The 23,542-nt window shown below is 25.4% G+C and overlaps 1 protein-coding gene across 1 annotated transcript; it reads left to right on the top strand.

Moving 5' to 3' along the window:
* The first annotated feature begins 123 nt into the window (after positions 1–123).
* LOC129989037 (small integral membrane protein 29-like) lies at positions 124–22,488 on the top strand. Its single transcript, XM_056097349.1, has 4 exons — positions 124–202; positions 5,915–6,144; positions 12,095–12,212; positions 19,159–22,488. Exons 2-4 carry the CDS (start codon positions 5,933–5,935, stop codon positions 19,207–19,209), a joined length of 381 nt encoding a protein of 126 aa, XP_055953324.1. The 5' UTR covers positions 124–202; positions 5,915–5,932; the 3' UTR covers positions 19,210–22,488.
* The last annotated feature ends 1,054 nt before the right edge of the window (positions 22,489–23,542 follow it).

Below are 23,542 nucleotides of genomic sequence, written 5' to 3'. Positions count from 1 at the left end.
AAAGCAACCAAAAGGCTTTATATTATCATTTATATAGATAAAATCATAATTGTATCTTTCATACGATGAGTGTGTGACCCCAGAAAGGAAACAAAAAAAATTATATTGAATCTGGCAACAAGCAAAAAATTTTGTAAACATCATGTCAGCTAATTTGTGTTTTGAATTCGAAACTGGAAATTAAGAGGACTTTAAAACTTTCGTAAGTACACTTTTTTTGCTTAGATTAATTATAATTTTTATACTAATATAACTTTTATACTTTATTGACGTTTTTACATTATGAAAAAATAAATCTTTCTGTTTGGAAATAACTGCCTCATTTTAATTGATTGCTAAATAAATAATATTAAAAAGTTAAATTTTGTGAGGTTTCGCTCTGTTAGTTAGATCAGAAAAGATTGCGAAAAAAAATCAAATGCAAATAAATACTCTGTTATTGCTGATTATATTATATATTGTAGGATATACATTTTGTCGAACATTTTTTAATCACTCGCATACAAAAAAAAAAAAAATATAGTTTCGGAGAAAAAAAACAACGTTTTATCAAAATAACGGAAGGAAAAATGTTTCTTAGATATGTGTATCTAATGATCTGTCTTTATGATTCAAATTTTATTCTTTTATTAATTATCTCTTTAATAACTATTTCAGTGATGATTATATAATCCTGAAAGGTGGAAAATCCCTCTAAAAAAGAGGTTATATAATAATTGAATTATTATATCTCTTAATGCTGAAAATTTACTGTTAATAAAATTTAACTTTTGCACAATATTTCGACTTAAGCTTGAAATGCATTGCTTTTAACAAATAAAAAATTTTGTAGATTTGTATTAAAAAATGTATTGTTTTCTGTCAGTTTTTTTGGTGTCGTAACAATTTTATTTTTTAATTATCTAAATAACAAAAATGCGATATATATATATATATATATATATATTCTTCCTTGATCTGACTCACTTGTATCTTATATAAGATATGAAATGGGTTATCCATGAAATGCATTATTTCTTTTATATTACTATTTGATTAAAAAAAGAATGTAATATATTTTTTAAAAAATCCACATATACAGCTAAAGAACTTAAATGTGTTTTATATATTTTTGTTTTACATTTTCCTTTTTTTTTTTTTCCAGAAATACTTAACTCTAGGTGGTTTATAGTAAAAAATATGTAAAAATTAAAGGAAAAAAAAATAATAATAGGATATATATTTGATGCCGAATTTTCAGTCTGAAAATCTTTGAATTTGTGCCTAGCATTTCGCTGATATTATGTAATAATTTATGGTGTCTTTATAATTTTAATATTTAATTTAATAAGTTTCTAACTTTTATAAAAAACAATGCTTTATATTTTATGTAAAAAATGAGTGTAAAAATATTTTTCTGTTGTTCTGCAAGTATTCATAACTTTTTATGATATTTTTCTAACTTGCATTGTGAGTTTTTATTTCATAGTTCAAGTTAATAATTTTACTTCTGTTTTGTTTATTTAAGTTTCAGAATCTATTTATATATTTCAAACTAGTAAAAAAAATGATTAAATTGTATGTGGTTATGCTATTATTACAAGAAAATGTAGCTTGCATTTTTGTTTATGTTATCTGTAATTAAGGTTAAAATTGGACTCATAATATTTAATAGAAATCTCGAAACATTTTATGGAAAGTATAGTCTTTAAAACCTAAAATTTTTTTAATCATTATTTATTTTAATTTTGAAATATTTTATAGCAGTTGTAGCTATAAAAACCTAAAAACATTTTGTATTTATTTGCTTTAATCCTGGCATTTTTTTTCATTTGATGGATTGTATTAAAATATATAAAAGATATTTCAGATGCTTTATTCACTCATATTGTGGGTATTATCCAGATATGTCAAATAATAAAAAGATGAGGTTAAAATCTATATTTTGGCTTTTATATTTTTGGCGCAAGAAGCCTCTGAAAAAAAGTTCTTGCTCTGTACTTTGAAAAGGTTTGGGAAAACTAATTGCCCAAGCAACTCATAAGTTAAAGCAGAAATGCTTTTGTCTTTGAAATTATGTGATATGAGAAAAAAATTATTACATGCATATTATCACATTACATGCATATACTTTTTGAAATTTTTTTTTAGAATAGTAGTTTTAGTTGGGAATATAAACCACTTTATATAATTTCTTAACTTTGCATTTTATTTTTTTCATATTTTCAAAACTGCTTATTTTAATTGCGTTGGAAAATTTTCTTTATTTACTCTTTGGGAATATTAATATAGTATTCAAACAAATTTTTTTGCTTGAATCTATTTTTATAGATTAGAAGTGCTAAATCTTTATATTGTACGGTATTATTTTAATTTTAATGGTTTAAGTGCTAAATGGCTAATCATATATTTAAAAATGAAATTGTGAGTATACGTTCATAAAAATTGTTATCGAATTTTTTAAAGAGTATAAGCAAGGAAAATATATATATAATGGCTTATTGTCTCTTAACACTGATTTACTACTTTGTCAAAAACTCCATCATTTGAAGTTTAAGTCATATTTCATTATGGCATATTTTAATGTAAAATAAACTAAATATAATATTGGAATGAAGAAAAGATTAAAATTATGTGTAATTTCTTCTTATTTTTAAAACAACTAATATGCTAAATTGTAGTGAAATTTACAGGATTTTTAGATTTATTTATTTATTTTGTAAATATTGCCTTAGAAGGCTGATGTTCTTTGCATGCTGGCATTAATTTTGGGGAACACTATTGTTAACTGTGAGGACATGCAGGAGGCTTGATTTTATAACTTTTATCATAGAAAAGGTTTTTTTTTTTTTTTTTTTTTCAGTGATTGTGTAGGGCTGAAATTTGTCAAATCCTTGATAGATGTTCTTGAATATTAATGTTCACATTCAATGGACAGAGTTTATTTCAAGGGAAATCCTTTATTTTTTTTCTCCATTTTTTTTTTTTTTTTTTTTTTTTTTTTTCTTTATGCAGCAAGCTAGTGATAGGAAGATAATGTCTTTCCATTGAAATTAAAGTGAAAAATCAAACGGATTCAGAAGCATTCTATAATTTTGAAATAAAGATTTATATAAGTACTTTGACTTATTAGTAGGATAACAAGTACAAATGAAAGTTCCATGAGAATGATGTGCATAATTCTTGATATAACATAACTCTAATGTGCTTTCACAAGAAATGTTAGAGATAAATTTTGTTATTGTAAGGAATTACCTCTAGAATTTATTAAAACTAAAGGAAAGAAATTTAATTTTTTAACTTCAAAAGGAAAACACTGTTTGTTTTATGTATCCCAAAAGTACATTTACACAGCCTAATGATGATAAAAATACAAGAAATTTCAGAGAGCCTAAAATATTTCCTTTTGCAATTCATTAAATAAACTTTTTTTTTTTTTTTTTTTTTGTCTAGAATGAAATAGTAGCAAAGCATCCTTGAGCTAAAATTTCAAGCACATGATCTACAGAAATAATTTTTTACACTCGAGTACTGCTTCTTTCTACAAAAAGAAACTCATATAAGGTCATGGGGAAGAAAAAAAAATTATTTAAAAGTTATCTCTTAACCCAGTTTGATGTTATGAAAATCACTATGAGAAGAATGCTGAAATCCATAACTAAAGATTTTGAAATGATTTTGATCAAGCAAACCCAATGGAACAAAATATATCATATGATTTGATTTGTGTGATTGCAATAAGTAAATTAATATCCTTTTGTAAGAAAGGTAAAATAACGTATATAATACAGGGGTGTTTGTGCTCCGGGGAAACCCCGGAATTCCGGGGATTTTGAACTTTGATCCCCGGAATTTCCAGGGATCGTCGTTCAAAAGGAAGTAGGAATAATAATGAATTATTTATTTTGATCTGGGTAATTTTGTTTGCTTTTAAAGCAGAAAACGCAAGGTCAGTGTGTGTGGTGAAAACTTTTCCTTTCTTTCTCCAAAGGTAGTGATAATGCGTGAAAAGGGGGAAAAATCTTCTTTTTTGTTCTTTCCTTATTGCGAGTTATGACTCATTCCCCCGGTTCTCGGACATTCTCGTCTGGATTCTTTTCGGCAAGTAGGCGCGGCAGAAAAAAAAGGGGGAGACTTCGTTCGACCAGATGTGCGATCACGTGACTCTGGGTTCAAAGGTCTTATCTCTACTGGCGTGGCGCCAATAAGTAGAGAAGGGGGATTTTTCGCCGTATTAGCTATTTGTCATTGATCGCTTCGCAACTTTTTTTTTCTCCGCTGTGTAAAATTTTCGTTTCATTTATTGATGCACGTGTAAATTTTTCGTTTCGCTTATTGAAATATTTTTTTATTTATGTACGCAAGAGAATTTCATTTAGAAATTTCAGCATATGAAACAGAAATTACCCCTTAAAAATTCATATCTAATTAGTTTTACAGCATTAGATCCAGAGCTAAGAGGTAAAACCAGTACAATATTAGCTTTTGAAAAATTATCATCTTTTATGTCCCATATTTTTAGTGATAATGAAAAGTCAAAAGTAGAAGCTGAAATAAGGTTATACCAGAGTGATATTGATATCACCAAAGAAATGCTCTACACATCTGATGAAAGTGGAAATCAAGTCAAGTATACAATTGATAAATATTGGTCTAAAGTTTTTAATTTAAAAGATGATTTCACAAATGATTATAAGTATCCTACATTGGCTAAATTGGTCAAAGCCTGCCTTAGCTGTTTCCATGGCCCATTAGTGGAAAGTGCATTCAACTTAATGGATACACTTGTCACTGACTATAGAACCTCTCTTAAGATTGATTCCCTAGATGCAGTGCAGACTATTAAATATGATTTAAGGGCTTCTAAAGAAACCTCATGTGAAAAATATGGCTAAAAGAATCCAATGACTGATCCAATTCACAAAGATCTCTTACTGAATATGAACAGAAGTTGGAAAACATATCAAGAGGACTTAAAAACATGTATTTCAGATGAGTCACCTATAAAAGTCTCTGAAAAACCTTCTACATTAGCAGAAAAGCAAACTGCTTCTACCTCTGCATGTGCAGTTCTCGGGGAAATTTCTTCAACTGTAAATGAGGAAAATAAAAGTCAACCTTCCTGCAATTATGAAGTTCACCACAAAAGAAAGACAAGCCCACAAACATCAGAAAATAAAAAAAAAGCAGCAGAAATTAGATAATTTTTTTTTTTAAAGAATTAATTCAGGTAATTTAAAATATTTGCATAAAATGTAGTAGTTTATATGTTTGAAAATTTATGGTTATTAATTTTGCAAAAAAAGTAATTCATTGAACGTTTATAATTAGGTCATTCAATACTTCATAATTGTAATTTTTCATTTCTCCCCCCCCCCTTCTCGAAACTCCAAAATGCCGGTAGTAAGTCCGTAAAAGTTTCAGGGGATTTTTTGGGGTCCCACAAACACCCCTGCACATACTTTTCTTGTGTTTCCCAAATGCACTGAATTGTATACTGCTAATATATTTTATTTAAATTTTTCATTCACAAATTCATTCTTGTATAACTAGAATTGTTTTCTGCTCTTTCTTCCATTTTTTTAAAAATAGATATAGATTTAAAATGTTACTAGTCTTCCATAAATGCTGGATGAATTAGGATTTAATACAACCCTTGCCTTACTCTTTATAACATGTATTTTTCTAGGTTTGTTTCCTAACTGTAAAATCCAAAATTACATTACACACTTAAATTAAGCATTATGTTATCCATGGGATGCTGGACTTACTTTAATTAAAAGTTGATATAAATCTCATATTTCTGCAGAAAACTTTTATATTTATAATTTTTCTTTATAGTTTATAAGTATTATTCTTATTTGTTTAATATGTCTGATTTCTTTGCACAAATAAACTGTTTCATTTTGTAACTGAGCATTATGTACATTTTTAGGAGCAACTGAGAGTGCTAATGGTTTCATCTGAGAACCCTTTCAATGCATCTAATTTTACTTCTGTATATCAAGATGATTTCAACATTACAGCAACTAATGTTACTTTAATACATCATGGTGAAACATCTGATCATACAGCTTTGCTTGATTTTGTGATATTGCCTTTAGTAACAATAGTAACTGTCATCATTATTGTGGGGTTAGTAGCATTTATTATCAGAAAAAAGAGGTAAGTTTTTGTTTTTATTTCTTTATTGTCAAAATTAATGTGATACTTCAGCAATTCTGTTTTAAATTCAATATATTTTGTTTTAATTGCAACTAACAGACTGCTGAATTATTCAATTCTGATATTATATAAAAATATTTAAATAGTTTAGTTCAAAATGTATTTTGCACCTGTGTTGTTTCCAAGTATGCATTAAAAAAATCTAAATTTTTTTTTATCTCTTTATTTGTATTTAAACATTGGAGTTTTTGATTAGTTTCAGTGTGTTCCTTTATGTTCATTGGAAATTGAACCCATATTTTTTAAATAAATCTCTTTTTTAAATGATGTTCTTAAAATTATTTTTATTAACAGATTTTTTTAAAAATGTTCTCTCTCTCTCTCTCTTTTTGATAAAAAAAAATAAGACGGAATTTATGTGTTAATATGGAAAATAAAAAGTTCTATTCTAAGAAAGTTCTATTCTTATTCTAAAAGAAGGAAAAAAAAAAAAAAACTTGCAATTTAAAAGTTTGTGATTGAGAAAATATTCAGTAATTTACTTTTATGTTATTGATTATTAAATTATGGATTATGTGATCAGAATCATCATCTTTTTTAGACTTTCATTTTATATAATTATTTATTTTTATTGTTAGATTTCTATATAATTCTGGTTATCTAGCTATGGCCATCTAGCCAGTTGTTTTACAGTTCATTACTAATTTTGCTTCAATGCATTTATATTAAATTATCCTGTATTATGCTAAAATCTTTTCAGGATTTGTTATTCTGAAAAGTTATTAGTCAGCATTTGTTGTTCTGAAAAGAATAACTAATACCTTTTTTATAGAAATATATTTATGCTTCTTTAAGAAATTTCAAAACTTATTTGTTTTTTTAAGCATCTATAATTTCTCAATTTAATTTTTAAAATTTTTATTTGTTCCTTTGTTATTTTATGATTTTATTACCTAATGGACCCAGTATAGCATTAAATATATATGTGTCACCATTTAAGAATTGTTGGTTTATGGTTACAAGGCAGTAAAATTGCAAAAATAATTATTATATAGAAATGTTTACCAACATGGGAATTTTTTAAAATATATAATCTAATAGCCTTTGCATATGTAATTTGGTCTGTTTTCATTGGTTCTGTATGCATGAAAGAGAAAGTGTAAAAAAAAAAAAAAATTATGTTTTACGATTTTTGAGTTTTTGAATTCTTTAACAGGTTATTAACATGTAACTAATTATTACTGTATAGGCTTTGGATATACAACATTTTTAATCTCGCCATTTAGCACATGTATGAAAGGATGGCTTGATATTTCCACTCTAAAATATGCAACATAACATAAATAAAATTAGTATGGATAAAGAATAGAGTTACAAAGTTGATATTGACCTCTTTTAGATATCGTTTTACTAAGCACTAGCTGCCTTTGTTGACCAGCTAGTCCTCCAGTATTAATACTTGCTAAAATATTCAATGAAAAATTTTATGTAACTTGATTTCTTAATAGCTTCTTCAGCAAAATATTTTTAAGCTTCAAATTTAATAGGTATATAATTCACTCATGCTATTATGAAGGCCTTAAGTCATTCTTATCATTGAACCATGTATCACATTCTAATTTTCTGTTGGTTCCTGTAAAATTTCAATTTTAAAAGAGGGAATAATTAACTTGCAAATTATTTTTTTTAAAAAAAACTTCACTTTTTTACTGAATTTATTAATTTAAAAACATTTTTTACTGAAACCGAGTATATTTAAAAAAATATCTGGGGGCACGGCAGTGCCCCCGCCAAGTCGAGCAAAAACAAGCGGCACGTCCGTACCATCCTTTTCTCGAAGCAGTTCAGGCCATTTTTGACCTCCTATAACTTTGTTATGGATAAAACTAGAAGCCTGAATTTTCAGTAACCAAGCAGGCATTATACAAATTAGGTATATTTCACATTTCATTAAATTTGAACCAGTAGTTTAAGAATTATAACTAGTCAAAGTTTGTGAATTTTGTCACTGACTGACTGACTGACTGACCGATCATCAAAACTTGGCAATCGCACTAAACAATCTAATTTTATATAATATGTTAATGTAATCTAATTTAATGTAAAGATGCATTGTGTTTTCATGCACTAAACAATCTAATTTTATATAATATGTTAATGTTATCTAATTTAATGTAAAGATGTATTGTGTTTTCATGCGATGGCCAAGTCAATCTATTTATTTAAACCATAAAAGATTTTTAATATTGATATGGTCACTATAAGATGTGGTTAGGTTAGCTAATTACGTAATAACTTAAGATAGAAGGACCCTTAAGTAGAGACTGAATAAATTGACCGACTTGGTATTACATGGATCTCACAACTTTTTACGATAGAAGAACTGAGTTGCGAGACTTGGTTTTTTTACACGTTATGTTTTTGATGGCATATATATGAATGTGAAAACACAGTTGTTGTTCATTGAAACTATAGACATCTATGGAATAATTTTCATATTTTATGTAATATCTCAAGAAATTATTCAACAAAAATTTCTATGACTCATCACAAAATTCAGTTTTTAATTTTATTTTGAAAAGGATTTAAATGACATTAATAATAATATTTTATACCATCCTTAGATCCTAAGGAATCATATTCTGAAAAATATTCTTGATATTTCAACTTTTAAATAAATAAATAAACATTCTATCTTCCACAATCAAATTTGATTGATTCAGTTTGAATATTAAAATTTTAGAACTATCAGAATTTTTATAATCTTAGACAAATCAGTCTTGAGAAAGCCTGGTCCACCAATCTTAGTAGATCTGCCAATCATTCTTGAGATTGGTGGATGGATTTTCTTTAGGATGGTTGATGAAGTGATCTAAAATCGTCCATTTTTATAGCAAAGTGAAATTCAGATTTTCATAATTAAGTGTCAGTTTTAATCATTGGTTTAGTTGAATGGAGTTCAATTTTTATTTAAAATATTAGTGCCTCAAAAATATTTTGTTAAATATGATTCACAGAGCATGTAAAAATTTAAAATTCACATTTCATCAGAGTATTTATTGATTCAAGTTAAATATAATTATTTAATTCATTTAGGTGATTTTTTAACAGATGTATGTCTATTACTAATGTTTTACAAATTAGCTTTCAGACTCTGACTAGAGTGGATATCCTGTATATATTAACCCATGTTTTCCTTAAATAAAACGGATTTATTGAATTAATTATATAGATATTGTAAACGATCATAAAAAAAAACTTTTTAGAAAATATATTTCATTTCATTTAGACACATGCTGAAAATTACACTTTTATATGTTTAATTTGCAATAATAGTTAATTTATTTTTTAATTTAAGCTTTGGTCAGTATGATGGCAACACATTGATAAGCTAATTTTTCACTATGCATGCAGGTTAAATTTCATTTTTATTTTGTGAGAAATAAATTCTTGAAAAATATGGTTAAAATATGTTTTTAAAAATGCATGAAAAAAAAGGAACCTAATTTATAAGTTAAAACATTAGTATCATTAAAAAGATAAATTTTTGGTTTTAAACTTGATGTAAAAATTATTTTTGTGCAGTAATATTTTCTGAAGTTATCATGAAAAAATCCCAAAATTTTGCTTAATTTTTAATTAATTAAAATTCTAAAAAGTAGTTCTGAGATGCACATTCCCAACCTCCAAGGTATACATGTGCCAAATCTGGTAGCTATAGGTCAAATAGTCTGGCCTGTTGAGCGTCAACACACACATACATACACAAACATTCAGCTTTATTATAAGTATAGATTATTAGCGATACAAAATTAATTGGAAATGGAAGGCATTGAAAGTTAAATAGCATATTTCTGGAGATAAGAGAATCAAAGAGAATGTAAATGCCCTCATCTTTACTATTACTTGATAGTGAAGGAATTATTATCACTTTTAGTTACATTAATTATATTGGGCATAAGCTTTTGAGATTAATGATTCTTTTTAAATGTTATACAAAATATTTCCATTCAAGAGGTACTAACTCAAAAAAAAAAAATCAAATGGAGTCAAAATTAAATTTTATGGTATGACAGATCAATAAAGTAAGAAATGGCCTTATTCTAGGTATTATGAAATTAAAAAGAAGTAAAAAAATTTTATCAGAAAAAGCAAGGATGAAAAGAAATGTGTTTTGGCATGTTTTTAAAAGTAAAACTTTGGAGTTAATATTGTTAAGTAAATGGGCAATAAAAACTCACAGACTTATAAAAAGGAGTAAAATATTTTTGCTGCCTTGGTCTTATTTTTTAAGAAACAACAAAAATTGTTTAATAAACTGAATAAAAATCTTTAAAAACATTTAATTTTTATTTTCATTTTCATGTAGGCAAAATAAATAGCAATCATTTAATTAGAAAGACAAAATTGCATTAATTTTCTATAAACAGGTTGCCAACTATATTAAATGAATTATTAAACTAAATGAAGTGTAAAATATTATTTACAACAAACAAAATATTATTCTTATAATACTCACTGACACTAAATAAATATTAAAAAGACATGATTTGTCTGCAATACCTATTATAAATTTGAATAGGGCACATTAAATTTTACTGCTAAAATATGTGACAAAATTAAGTAAAGCAGTAAAAGAAATTGCAAAGATTTTAAAAGACAGGGTTTAGAGATAAATTACTGTGCAAACATATTAAAAGATGCTTATTTTGTGTAATAAATGTAAAACTAAAGATGGTGAACTTTTTAATACTCTGGTTAATCCTTAGTACTAAAGAAAGTTGTGCCGAATTTCATTCAAATATATCTAGGATTCAAACGAAAGGCATTCCATTTTATATAAATAAATTAAATCTCCATATTTATTTACATAATAATATTGTTTTAAGGTGATGGAGATCTCGCCATTAAATCAAATGATAAACTACTTAATGTGGAATTTCTTTCTTTGCTAATGATGCTTCTTTTTCTGTTAAAAAATTATCCCATTTATATGATTTATCATGGATTTTTTTTTTTTTTTTTTTTTTTTTTTGTGATTACAAATGTTCTGTTTAATTTTTATAATTTAAATTATAATATTAGAAGCAGTACAATTTTTGATAGTTCTTTTAAAGTTCATTTTAAAATCATAATTAGATGGTAACAGGAATGATTGCAATTTGGCTCTAATTATTAGTTCTCTTTGTAAAAGTTATTGCTATCTTCTTAGCAAATCTTGTTCTTCTGTTTTTTTCCTTTTAATCTTATGCAAAAGGAAGAGGGGAGGGTGTAAGTTTTGTATTTAAATTTTTTACTATCTGAGTCAATATTATTTCATTAATGGTTATATTCGGTTCTTTTTAAGAGTGTCTAATTATCCAATTTGTACCACGAAATTAATTTCTTTTGTATTGTTAAGTGCATCCGTGTTATAATTTGTTGATGAAATTATTGTTCAGAATAATGGGATCTGTATAGAATTCTTGTTTTCGGTCTAATTAACAAAAATTGTTGAGAAATTTGTCTTTAATTTATTTCATACTAATAATAATTATGAAATATATATTATTATAATTTTCCTTATTATTTTATTTATTGTATTGAGATATTACTTTTATTGTATTAGAGGAAAAATTAATGTCTTCTTTTATACATTTAAATATGTTTTGACCTATACCAGCATTCTATTTCTCATATTCAAAACAGTGGTATTATATTGTGTGATATTTTGAATAATTCTGCATTATTTTAAAACTTATTGCAAAATTAAGAAGAAATGTTTTTTCTGTATGTAGTTCATTATGTATTAATCATTTATTATCACATTATTATGCAATATAATAACATTACTTTTGAACTTTTTTATAAATTATTTTATTTGAAAATTAATATGCACCTAGAAGCATTTGGTAGATTTTTAATGTTTATAAATAATGATTTGATGGATGATTTAACATTATCATTCCAGGCTGGACAAACTACGTCATCATTTGATGCCTCTGTACAGTTTTGATCCTGCAGAGGAAGGGGAAGACTGGGAGGCAGAGCTTTTGGAAGAAGGGACAGATCATCAACACAGAGCAAAAGTGAATGTCTTCTTTTATGCATTTAAATACATTTTGACCTATATCATCATTCCATTTCTCATATTCAAAACAGTGGTTTGGCAAGAAATTTAATAGCAAATTTTTTGCCATATAACATGTTCTTTTAAAAGTGATAAATATATATTCATAATTATAAAATATTTTATCTTTAGCTTCCATGAAAGCACATCCATAAATCCCTTTTTATGTGTGATTTTCATAAGAGAAATAGAAAGAGGCTTTTCTCTCTTTTTTTTTATATCATTTGTAGAAAAATCTATCTTAGCTTTAGACCACTTATTATGTTAATGAGTCATTTCTTTACTTCTTATTTAGCAGATCGCTTTTTGAAAATTTATTTTTTTGAACCTTTATTTTTTGAACATGAAAATTTCCTACAGAATTTTATTTTGTTTTTCTTAAATTGCAATCTAACTTTTATTTCATTTTTCTTATTTCTAACTCAATAATTTTTGATTAAAAAGTGTGGTTTATCTATGGGATTTTACAATCGAATTGGTAATTTTAAAAATAGATGTATTGTTTTCCCAGTATAATATATATATATATATATATATATATATATATATATATATATATATATATATATATATATATATATATATATATATATATATATATATAAAAATGAAATTAAATGCTTAAATGTGAATTCTGAAAATAAAGGCAGAATTTCCAATAGCCTTAAAAGTTCTCTTAATTTTATTTTGTGGAACTCAAATTATGGAAAAAACTTGATTTTTCACCGAGTCCTTGAGAAATGAGTAAGATATGCATCCATTAGTTTTGAAGAGAAGAAAGAGTTTCTGATTTTCTTTTTTCCTTGAGAATTCCACCGAACCAAAAAGGTTTTCCTATGTGTAAATGGGAAAGGAGAACTATCTAGATAATAATCACTAGTGACAAGAATTTTACAACAAATTCAGCAGCTAGAAATAATCCAGTTGTCTCATTCATTATTTCTTCATAAAGCTAAAATGAATAATTGAAATGGGTTTTGAAAAGTGTATAGTTATTATCCATATAGCTCTTATAAGGAGATTTTAAACTTGTTTCGGAAAGTATTCTTAGTCGGCAATATTACCAAAAAACTCTTCAAAGGAGCATCAGAATTCCCCTAATTTGTTTCATTTAACATTGTACCAATAAGGGTGTTTTATACAAATGCAGATTGTTCTTAATATGTGTAATCTATTGTACATGTATAGATGAAGCATTTAACAAGTATTTACAAATGTGGCAAATAAATTTGCACATTGAATTTAGGAATGAAAAGCATAAAGAAGTTGAAATCAAATATATAGTTTCAACCTTCATGTATCATTCCACAACCAAAAATATTTTGTGAGGCTTTCGTAATTTCAGCAGAAAATTGGATCTGAGATAGGTTTTATCTATCTATCTAGATGGATTGATAAAACCATATCTATCCATAAATTGAAGTTTTCTGATTTATTAAAGGTTAAAATTTCTTATTGTATTTAATATTTTTAATAAATGATGATAATTGCATTTGTGAGATATTGAACTTTTTATTTTAATTTACTCACCAACGAGAAAGGGAGGGGACTTTTTAAAATTTTCAAAGAATGGGACACTTCTTATAAATTTTTGCAGAGCCAGGTATCTGGTAAATGCAACTGCAGTTGAATGTGGCATTTCCTTTACCAAAATCTAAATTTGTTGCAAAATGTAACAATGATCCAACCCTATAAATAATGCTTCTAAATTTGATTTTACAAACATTAATTCATATGCCTATATCAGCAAAGTTAATACAAGATTTTTTAACACTCCATTAGTCATGTTTTTTTTCCAGTCAAATTTGGTCTTGTTCTGTTACCAGTATATATAGATACACCAGTATATATTGTTAACATTAGTAAATAATTTATCTTAGGAATAAAATAATATAAATATATAAACACAATATAAAGTTGACACAAACCAAGTGCAATAAACTTTTTCTAAAACAAACTAGAAAGATATTGAAAAATGATTTTCTCTCAAACATAACAACATGTAGTTATTGAAAAAAGAAGTACTTGTATATCTTTCAGACAAGGCATGACTAACGGTATGTTAAAGGTGAAATACTATAGACTTTTACTAATCAAAAAGTTTTTCCAGAAAAGTAATTAAAAATTTCAAATGTTAATGTAGGAATTTTGCATATACTTTCTTTTATAAAGTTTGAATAATAAACTGAATCCAAATTTTGCTCAACTGTAACTTGTCAGAAATATGAATTCTTTTGATCTTAGGAATATTGCTAAATAATCGTATTCCTGTTCAATAAGATGAAAGTTAATATTCTTTTCTTGTGAATTAATTGCAAGATATATTATTTTGATAGAATTCAACAACTTTTTAAATGATGTCGCTTACAGGTAAGTAGAATTTAAGGAATTTGAAATATTCTAGAATTATAAGAATGATAAGTTTTTATCAATATATTTAGGAGTCTTATTAGAAGTTACAGAAATTAATTAAGATTTTGATTATACTACACAATATCTGGACTATAGTTAAAGGGGGGATTTTTTTCTTAAATAAAAATATTGTGGTTGAAAGTTTTAGAAAAGAAACTAATGCTAGTACATGTTTGTTTTTATATGAATTGGAAAAAAAAATGTGGGGAAATAGAAATTATAGAAATTAAGATTTTGATTATACAACACAGTATCTGGACTATAGTTGAAGGTGGAATTTTTTCTTAAATAAAAAGATTGAGGTTGAAAATTTTAAAAAAGAAACTAATGCTAGTACGTTTGATTTTATATGAATTGGGGGGGGGGAATGTGGGGGAATAGAAAATTTTCAATTCATAAAAGAATATGGATTATATGCAAAAATTGCCTACTTTAAATATGACAAATCAAAGCTTGGAGTTTGAAAATGATCAAAAGAATTTTAAAAAAAGAAGTGCATTGCTGACTGCCTAAATGATTTAAAATCTACAAGGGTGAACATTGAAAAGAAAATTCTACACTGTAGAAGTATGTTAACAAATTAATTGAAAAAGTAAATTAAAATTAAGAATTTCATTTCATACTTTACCATTGCATTTTCCTCTTCATTCTGCTGAACATATGTCAAAAGAAAGATTAGAGATTCTTGTGGTATTTTAATGAATTCTGTTTCAACTCAAGTTTTGGATTGTGTAATATTTGTATTTAGTGGTGGCTGTGTGGGGATTAATAGTAAAAACTTCTCAAAAATCCACTTTTTATTTTTAAATCTTGGTTTATTAACTGCAAGATTGGCATAATAGGTATCCTTAGTACTCGTCATTAAATAAGCATTAAGAAGCGTAAACAAGAAAATAATGGCACATTTAAAAATTAATATGTTTAATCTAAATAAAATATTATATTTTATTTAAATTTATCATTTGCATTTTTTTCCCTCTAAATTATGTAACTTTATAGTGCTTGAAATTTTTTCTATTTCTTCAGAATTAGTGGAATTTTGAAAGGAATGAAGATTTTTTAAATTATGATTTATTTTTAATCTTCAATAATATAAATAATAATAGCATCCTACACTATTATTTATATGTTGCATGCATGCTAAAAATTAAATCGACCAATGAAGATTTTTGTCACATATCATATGTAACATTTCTGCAAAAAGTGTTTATAATTTTATATGTAGATAGTTGAATTTTTTAAAAGAAAAGCATTTTTCTCCATAGAAAATAGAAGTAAAACTTGGCAAATCAAAGAAGAATTTAATATAAAACACAAGTGCATGAATTTACATTTATATATTAATAAATTGGAAACTTATTTACTTATAACTACATATATGCTTTTGCTTATAAATAATTAGTGAGTATTATAGATGGACTCTAGAAAATATGGACTAATTTGAGTAGAATTGAGAGTAATTTGAGTAGAGAAACCAAGTAATCAAACTCTTTCTTTCAATCTTGCACAGTATTTGATTATATTTTGATGACCCTCGTAAATTGTTTTTAGAATTTTCCACTATATGCAATGTTGAAGTCAGATACAAGATGTATTTCAGATTCTGATAAAGAAAATGTATTTGAAAGAATTAAAGAAAGTTTATATAAGCTTCCAGTGTTAGCTCTGTATGATTGCAAAAAACCAATTGAATGCTGATACATTATATTATGGCATTATTTTTCCACATCAAATGCAAGACTACAATTCCAAAGGTCTGATTGCTTATGCTTCACGGATACCTCCTGCAACTGAAAAAAATTATGCTCAAATAGAGAACAAAACTAGCTGTAATTCTGAGGAATGTGAAAAGTTTCATTGCACATTGTTAATCTTAAAATAAATATTGAACATAGTCATAAAACATTAATTCACATTTCTGACCTTAAAATATTAAATGGTATGTCTCCTCTACTTCAGCTAATGAAATTGAAAATGATATGATATTCATTATAAGTGCAATACGTACTTGGCAAAGATTTGGTTGAATGCTAATTCCCTTTTAAATCCAATAGAGCAAGAAAGATGAAGAGCTCATAGAAGAAATTACAGCTTATATTCAAAGGGTTGTTGCTGCTTTTCCAGCAACATAAAAATTACTATCAGAAATTTAGCAAGCACAAGAAGAAGATGAAATGTGTGCTGAGCTGATGAATTTTCTTTAAAAAGATTGGTTCAAGAAATATAAATTATCAAGATATAGAATATAGCCATTCTATCAATATTCAAGATGAGTTTATATATCTGATGATAGTAATTGTTACCATTATACTTAATATTACCACAAAAAAAATCAAATTTTATGTTTATGTACAATATTTGTATATATTTTATGAGAGATCTATAAGGAAAGTTTTGAATTATCTTCAGTATTGTTTGGTCATTTTTTGTTTTAAATTAGTTTATATATATATATATATATATATATATATTCTCTTCAGATAACCTTGAAATGCTGCTTTGTGAGGAAAAAAAGTAAAAAGTGATGAAAATTTCATTATTCTCCTTTAGCATTATGCATGTTTTCTATGAATTTTAATTATAAAATTTAATAATTTTATTACATTATTTTTGATTTAATTTAATTAAAAAAATTTTAAAATATTTTTTAAAGTTATGTTTAATTTAGATTTTTTATTATAAAAAATTGCATTCATTTTCATAAGAATCATCTGGATTTTTATTTGCTTATCTTTAAAAAAAATGGAAAAAATTTTTCAAGATTTTTTTAGAGGCAAAATAAATAAATATCTCATTATTTAGTATGATAATGAAGGAATATATTATCACTATAGTCCCTTTGATGTAATTACATAAATTGATTGCATTAATTGTTTATTTGCATAATTTAATTAATTATTCATAAAAAGCAACAACAACTAAGTCAATTATTTAAATTGTAATCTAAAAATTTAAAGGTGCATTTTATCACTTGTAGGTAAAATACTTTTTTAAAAATATAATAAAATAATTAAGAGCTTAAAACCAAATTTCTATCTAAAAGATGGAATTTTAGATAAGATAATAATAAGATAAATGAAACATTTATTTCTAAGTTCTTCTAAATAAATGAATATCTTTATTTACATTTTAAATGTAAAAAAAAAAAAAAAAAAAAAGGTTTAAGTGTAGATTAAAGAAATATTGCCATAAGTTTAGGTTGACAACAATCAAAATTATGTTTATATTAAGTATACCAGCTCTTTCAATCTTCAAGATTTTATTGGTGTTCATTCTATTTTCGTATATGACAACTTTTTTATAAAACAATTTTCTATAATATTTTATTAATATTAATTGAATATGTATAATAAGATTATATAAGAATTTAATAGATACTGTAGTAACTCATTTATTTAATGATAGAATTTCTGATAATATATACTTCATAGCAGAATAAAAAAATTTTAAATTGTTTTCTATCTGTTTATTTTTTCAAAACATGTATGTGAATTGTTTTTCTTTCCTTCTATAACTAGCCATATTTATAGATTTTTAATAATAATAAAATATATACTAAGTGAACTAGTAGTTGTTAATATTAATAGATTTTTATCAATTATCATTGCAAAAATGATTTGAGGATAAACATATTATAGATCATAAGTAACTTGAGCAATGTGTTTTTCATAAAGAAGCTATTTGCAATACTTAGGTTGCTCTTAAGTTGACTGATCAAATATAGATTTCTATTTAGTTAGATAAATTTTTATGTACTTGACAAAATACTATAATCTTGCTTCATACCGTGATAGTAAGGATGGTTTGTTTGCTCTAAAAAGGTCTTTGCTGATTACCTTTGGTGTATACTTCGGATATACATTTCAAAAATTAATATTCATTGTTGTTCATTCTCTATGTAGTTAATCATTGTTCTCTGTGTACGGTAATCAGGATTTATATATATTGCATTCAGAATTCTGATTTTGTAAAGAAAAATTTAAAAAAAACTTTTTATTCTGTTTTTATTAAAAATTATTCTTTTTACTACGTTTTTAATAATAAAAAATATTTTCAAAGTAATAAATGATATAAAGCTTCATATACCATCAGTGATGCAATGAATTATCTAGTAACTTATTTTTCCAAATATTTGGGGATATTTTTCTTTTTTCAATTTTAAACTTTAAAACTCTTAATAAAAAAATAATGACATTTTTTTTAAAATAAAAAGTCATTGGCAATTTCTAAAATTGCATATTGCTGATCTGTATGTAAATTTTGTTATGACTAGAGGTCCTGGGTTTATTCAAGTTCTTTTAAAGCATAATGTAGTTTAATTAGAATTTAATTACAAAAAATTAGTTCATATATAAATTTACATTAACAATATAAAAGCAATCTATTACACAAAGAAATGTCTATAAATATTCACAATTACTGTTTAATTTTCTTAGCAATAAAAATGAATTCTATGGCATTTATTTACAAATATGTGTGTCTTTTCATTTTAGACCAGTCGGCCATCAGAGCAGCCACAGTTGTCATTTCGGAGCAATCTATGAATTTCATCTAAACTGCTGATGAGAGTTTTGCTAAATGGAAGGTTTTGTTATTTGTAAATAGTGCAAGGACTTTTTTGTATTTCATGTGTGCCAATGTTTAGAAACTTAATTTATTACCTAAGTTAAAATTTTTTAATTTATTCTATGTGTTTTATAGATTTATTTAGGTGATATTTGTATGTAAACTATGTATTATTAATATGCATGTAGTTTATTTTGAAAAGCTTTAAGTAGAAGTTCTTCAAGCAGTGTTGATCATTCCTTTACCATACCAATACTACACAATACTATAATTACTTACATTTGTTATGCACACTATAAGAAACTTATAATGCTAAAATATTGAGATTTTTAGTAACTTTATGACTGTGTAAAATTCACATTGCATTTTATTGTATGATAAAACATTATTATGCTTTGATGAAAAAATGCATTTGAAAAGCTTTTGGCTTACTGCATTTCCTGGGTGTTCCTTAAAATTATGTTGTGCTTTAACCCATAATGTTGACTGACACAGTGAAAATATTTAGAAAAGATATATATTTGAAAGAAATCACACATTATTGGTTAATTGTTAAAACTGGATATGTTCTATGATAGAAAAGATAATTATGAATATAGCTAAAAATTATAACTGTGCTCTTATCAAAATATGATAAAGAAATTCAACTTTGAATTCTATTGAATCTAAAATTTTGAGACAGCTTTAGTGGGGTGTAGTGAAAAATTCAGAATCTCTTAAATTTTCCTTTTCTGTAATAATATACAGAATTTTGGTACATTTATATTAACTGTCATTGGTAAACTTTTAAGCTTAACCATATATCAATGGCCAACATAATCAATGAAATATTAGGACATCTTTAGCTATTGATTTAGCAATTGATCATTGGTATGCAGTTAATATGCTAGTGCCATAATTACCCTCTTAAGAAATAATAAGAAGTAAGTAATTGCTGAGGCATGTGAAATTTTGCAAATCTTTGGAGTATATATTTATATAATTTGATATTTTATGATTCTGGTTAATGCATTTTAATTATCTTTGCATGGAAGTTCAAATAACGGACTTCTATATGCCTCTTAGATTTGCTTGCACTATTAATATGTTACCTGCAAAATTTGAGCAATGTATGTTTTTAGTTAAGTATTCTGTTATAAATTGATAAAAATTTATAATCTTCTGTTACTTGTATTATTAATAAAATACTTTTGCTCCCAATTTCAATAAAGAAAATTCAACACAATTCTCTTAATGTGTCTGTTGTAAAAGAAAATCAGAAGATGCATCATGAGTGAATTCTTGTAGAGCTACTGTTTGATGGGTTTTAATGCAATCTGCAAAGCAAAATATGTCTTCTTTATTTTTTCTAGGTAGAATTGGAATAAATTTGAGAAGTTATATCAATGAATGTGTTGAAATTCCTTTGTGAATTTTTGAAATTTTCCTAAAATTTCACTGAATGAATTTAATGAAGGTCACAACCCACTATTTCAGAAGTGCTCTCTAATTTAAAGCTTATGAATGAGAAAAATAAACTCTTTAATCAGTTAAAAGTATATGTTCTTGTTCCAATTTCATCAGTGCTGTTGTTTGATAACTTTTATATAAAAATCATCTATTGATTATATCTTTTGGGTTTTAATATTAAAATTTTTCTGAGAAAATTATTGGATACGTATCCAGTATGCATGGAAAGAAAGCATTGTAATTAAAAGTGCCAGGAGATTATTTTTTGTGTTACATGCAATTAATCAACAATATTGTTGCTTGATTAAAGTTGATAAATAATATTTATTATTTTTTAGACTAAAACGATGTTGAGGAAAAGATGTAATGTAAAAATGTAGATATTAGAAAGGCTTTGTATATGGGAAATTTTTCACTAACTACATTTTATATTGATGCTCTGAATTTGAGACATTTGTTTGTGATAGATTTGTTATTCGAAGATTGTTTTTACTGCACTTAAATCACAGATCAAGATGATACTTTCAGCTCAAGATCTGCATGATTTAAAAGAATGCAGCTTTTAGATTTATGTGGCATTGTTCCTTTTTTTTCCTTCTTCTATAAAATGATGTAATTAATTTGTGTTGCAGTTTACTGGTGCTAAAAAGATTTCATGTTTTTATTTAAAATTTATGTTTTGTGATGTTTGTGTAGTTCAGATTTCTTTTTATTTGGCCTATTTTTTCAATTATTAATTAATTAAACATTATAGTTAAAGAAAAAAAAATGTTGCCTAGATCCTAATGTTTGCCTTATTGTTATACAAGGAAGAAATGTCAAATAAGAAATCAGTTTTATTAACCACATTAGTAGTTTAATTAATGTATAAATGTATTTAGGAATACTAAATTTTTAAAGATATGTTTATAGTGTAAGAATATACTTATTTTAATTTTTTCAGTATTATTTTAATTTCTGTATTTATAATGGTAATAATTAATTTGTAATTTATAAAGATAATTAAACAAATTATCACTTATTATATTAATGGTATTAAAATGTGCCATTATACTATATTTGCTTAAGTATTTTTATTGTTCTATTTTTAATAATTAAAAAAGTATGCCAAAATTATAATGGTTTTGTGAACCATTAGTTATATACTTAAAAAGTTCTCAATTATATTGATAATTTGTTTTGTACTTTTATTGTTATCTGTTGATTTGTACTTTTATTGTGTTTTTAAATACTCAGTTTATTTATTTTCATAAGTTATTGATGGTTTTGCATCTTGTGTCTTAAAGCTTAGTGCTATTTAATTTTCTAATTGTTTCTCAAATGCTTCCAAAATATTACTGTCCTAATATACCTTATATTTGTGCTATTTATCTAATTTATTTTTGTGATAAATTGTGATGTCAAAACTTTTAATTTATTTTATAGTGAAAAAGAGATATCAAACTTTTAACTAATTATAGATTTCTTACAATTTCCATGTAGCTGAATTTTTAGAGTGTGATATGCATTTTCTCTTCCATGACATTGTATATCAGTTTGTAATGCATATTGTCATTATTTTGTCAATTATGTGTTTATATGATTAAATGATAAAGATTCTGTTCACATATCTCGTTTCTTGGAAATAAGACTGTAAAATTTAAGTATGCCATAAATTGAAATCATAATATATGTATAAAAATTACATCTATTACCTATGATAACATTTTTAAAATTTTAGCTTCTATCTAAGCATTTAATAATTCATTTTAAAAGTAATTCATATGTTGATATATTTAATATATTAAACAAATTCTGACTGAAAATTATTTTGTTGTTTCTTAATATTTGTTTATTACAGTACTTAGTGTCTACTATATTTTATTCATGTTGATAGAATATTTACAAACATGCATGAAATTAAACTAACTTGAGATTCTTTATGAATCTCCACATTTTAGATCTCCATTAATCCAGAAAACTCATAAATGCTTTGAAATAGGTGGGTGAAATTTGGTATAAGGACTCATAGATACCTATTAAATCTGAACAAAAATCCATTCAGAAGTATATCCGAGTATAACTACAAAACATCAAGATCTAGATAGATGAAGTTTGGTACACAGGTTTAGCATCTAAAATGTAGATTCGTGTGATATTTGAATTAAGTCCATCAAAGTGTTGACCGTCTGTCAGCCTATAATTTTATATGCATATAAATGTGATAATTCAAAAATATAGCATCTTAGATAAATAGAATTTTGATCACTGTTTTAACATCTAAAGTATAGATAGTCAGAGATGACTGCCTGTCAATTATTGCATGCATATTAATGCAATAATTCAAAAATACACTGACTTAAATAAATGAAATTTGGAATGTGATCACAATTATAGTTTTAGGCGAAATTTTGGCTACAATCGGTCTGAAGACAAGAATTCAAAATATATATTCAATTTTCTGATACATGTGAGTGCTTGCTACTGTTTAATCCCTCCCCTAAAAAAAATTCCAAAGTTCAATATTTCATTACTATTGTTCACCAATCCATGCACATAAGTGCCATTTTTTGAACTGCACTAGGAATTATACGACTCTCATGTCTGGTACTTAAAAATTCTACTCCTGGTATTCACAGCCTAGCCAGAGGTTCAAAATTTTATGCACCAGTGAAGAAAATATAATAGCTTTATGAGAGAAAGAAAAAATTGGGGGGAGACATACCCCAAAAGTAAATTACATAGAATATAAATGAAATAAAATGTTAAATTTCTGTATAAGCCATCTGTGAATTAATATATATATATAAATATTTCCAAAATAAATTAAGATAAAAAATGAAGACTATAAATGAAATGAATATTAAGTTTCTGTATGAGGCA

Source organism: Argiope bruennichi, chromosome 10, assembly GCF_947563725.1.
Source record: "Argiope bruennichi chromosome 10, qqArgBrue1.1, whole genome shotgun sequence".
Taxonomy (NCBI): Eukaryota; Metazoa; Arthropoda; class Arachnida; order Araneae; family Araneidae; genus Argiope; species Argiope bruennichi.
Note: the sequence above shows the minus strand (reverse complement) of the source record. Positions and strands in the feature narration are given on the sequence as shown.

Bases quoted from the DNA above. Each gene is read 5' to 3' on its own strand.
- LOC129989037 (XM_056097349.1), top strand. From the start codon at position 5,933: ATGGTTTCATCTGAGAACCCTTTCAATGCATCTAATTTTACTTCTGTA. The intron at 6,145-12,094 runs GTAAGTTTTTGT...TTATCATTCCAG, and splicing joins TTTATTATCAGAAAAAAGAG to GCTGGACAAACTACGTCATC. The intron at 12,213-19,158 runs GTGAATGTCTTC...TTTTCATTTTAG, and splicing joins ATCATCAACACAGAGCAAAA to ACCAGTCGGCCATCAGAGCA.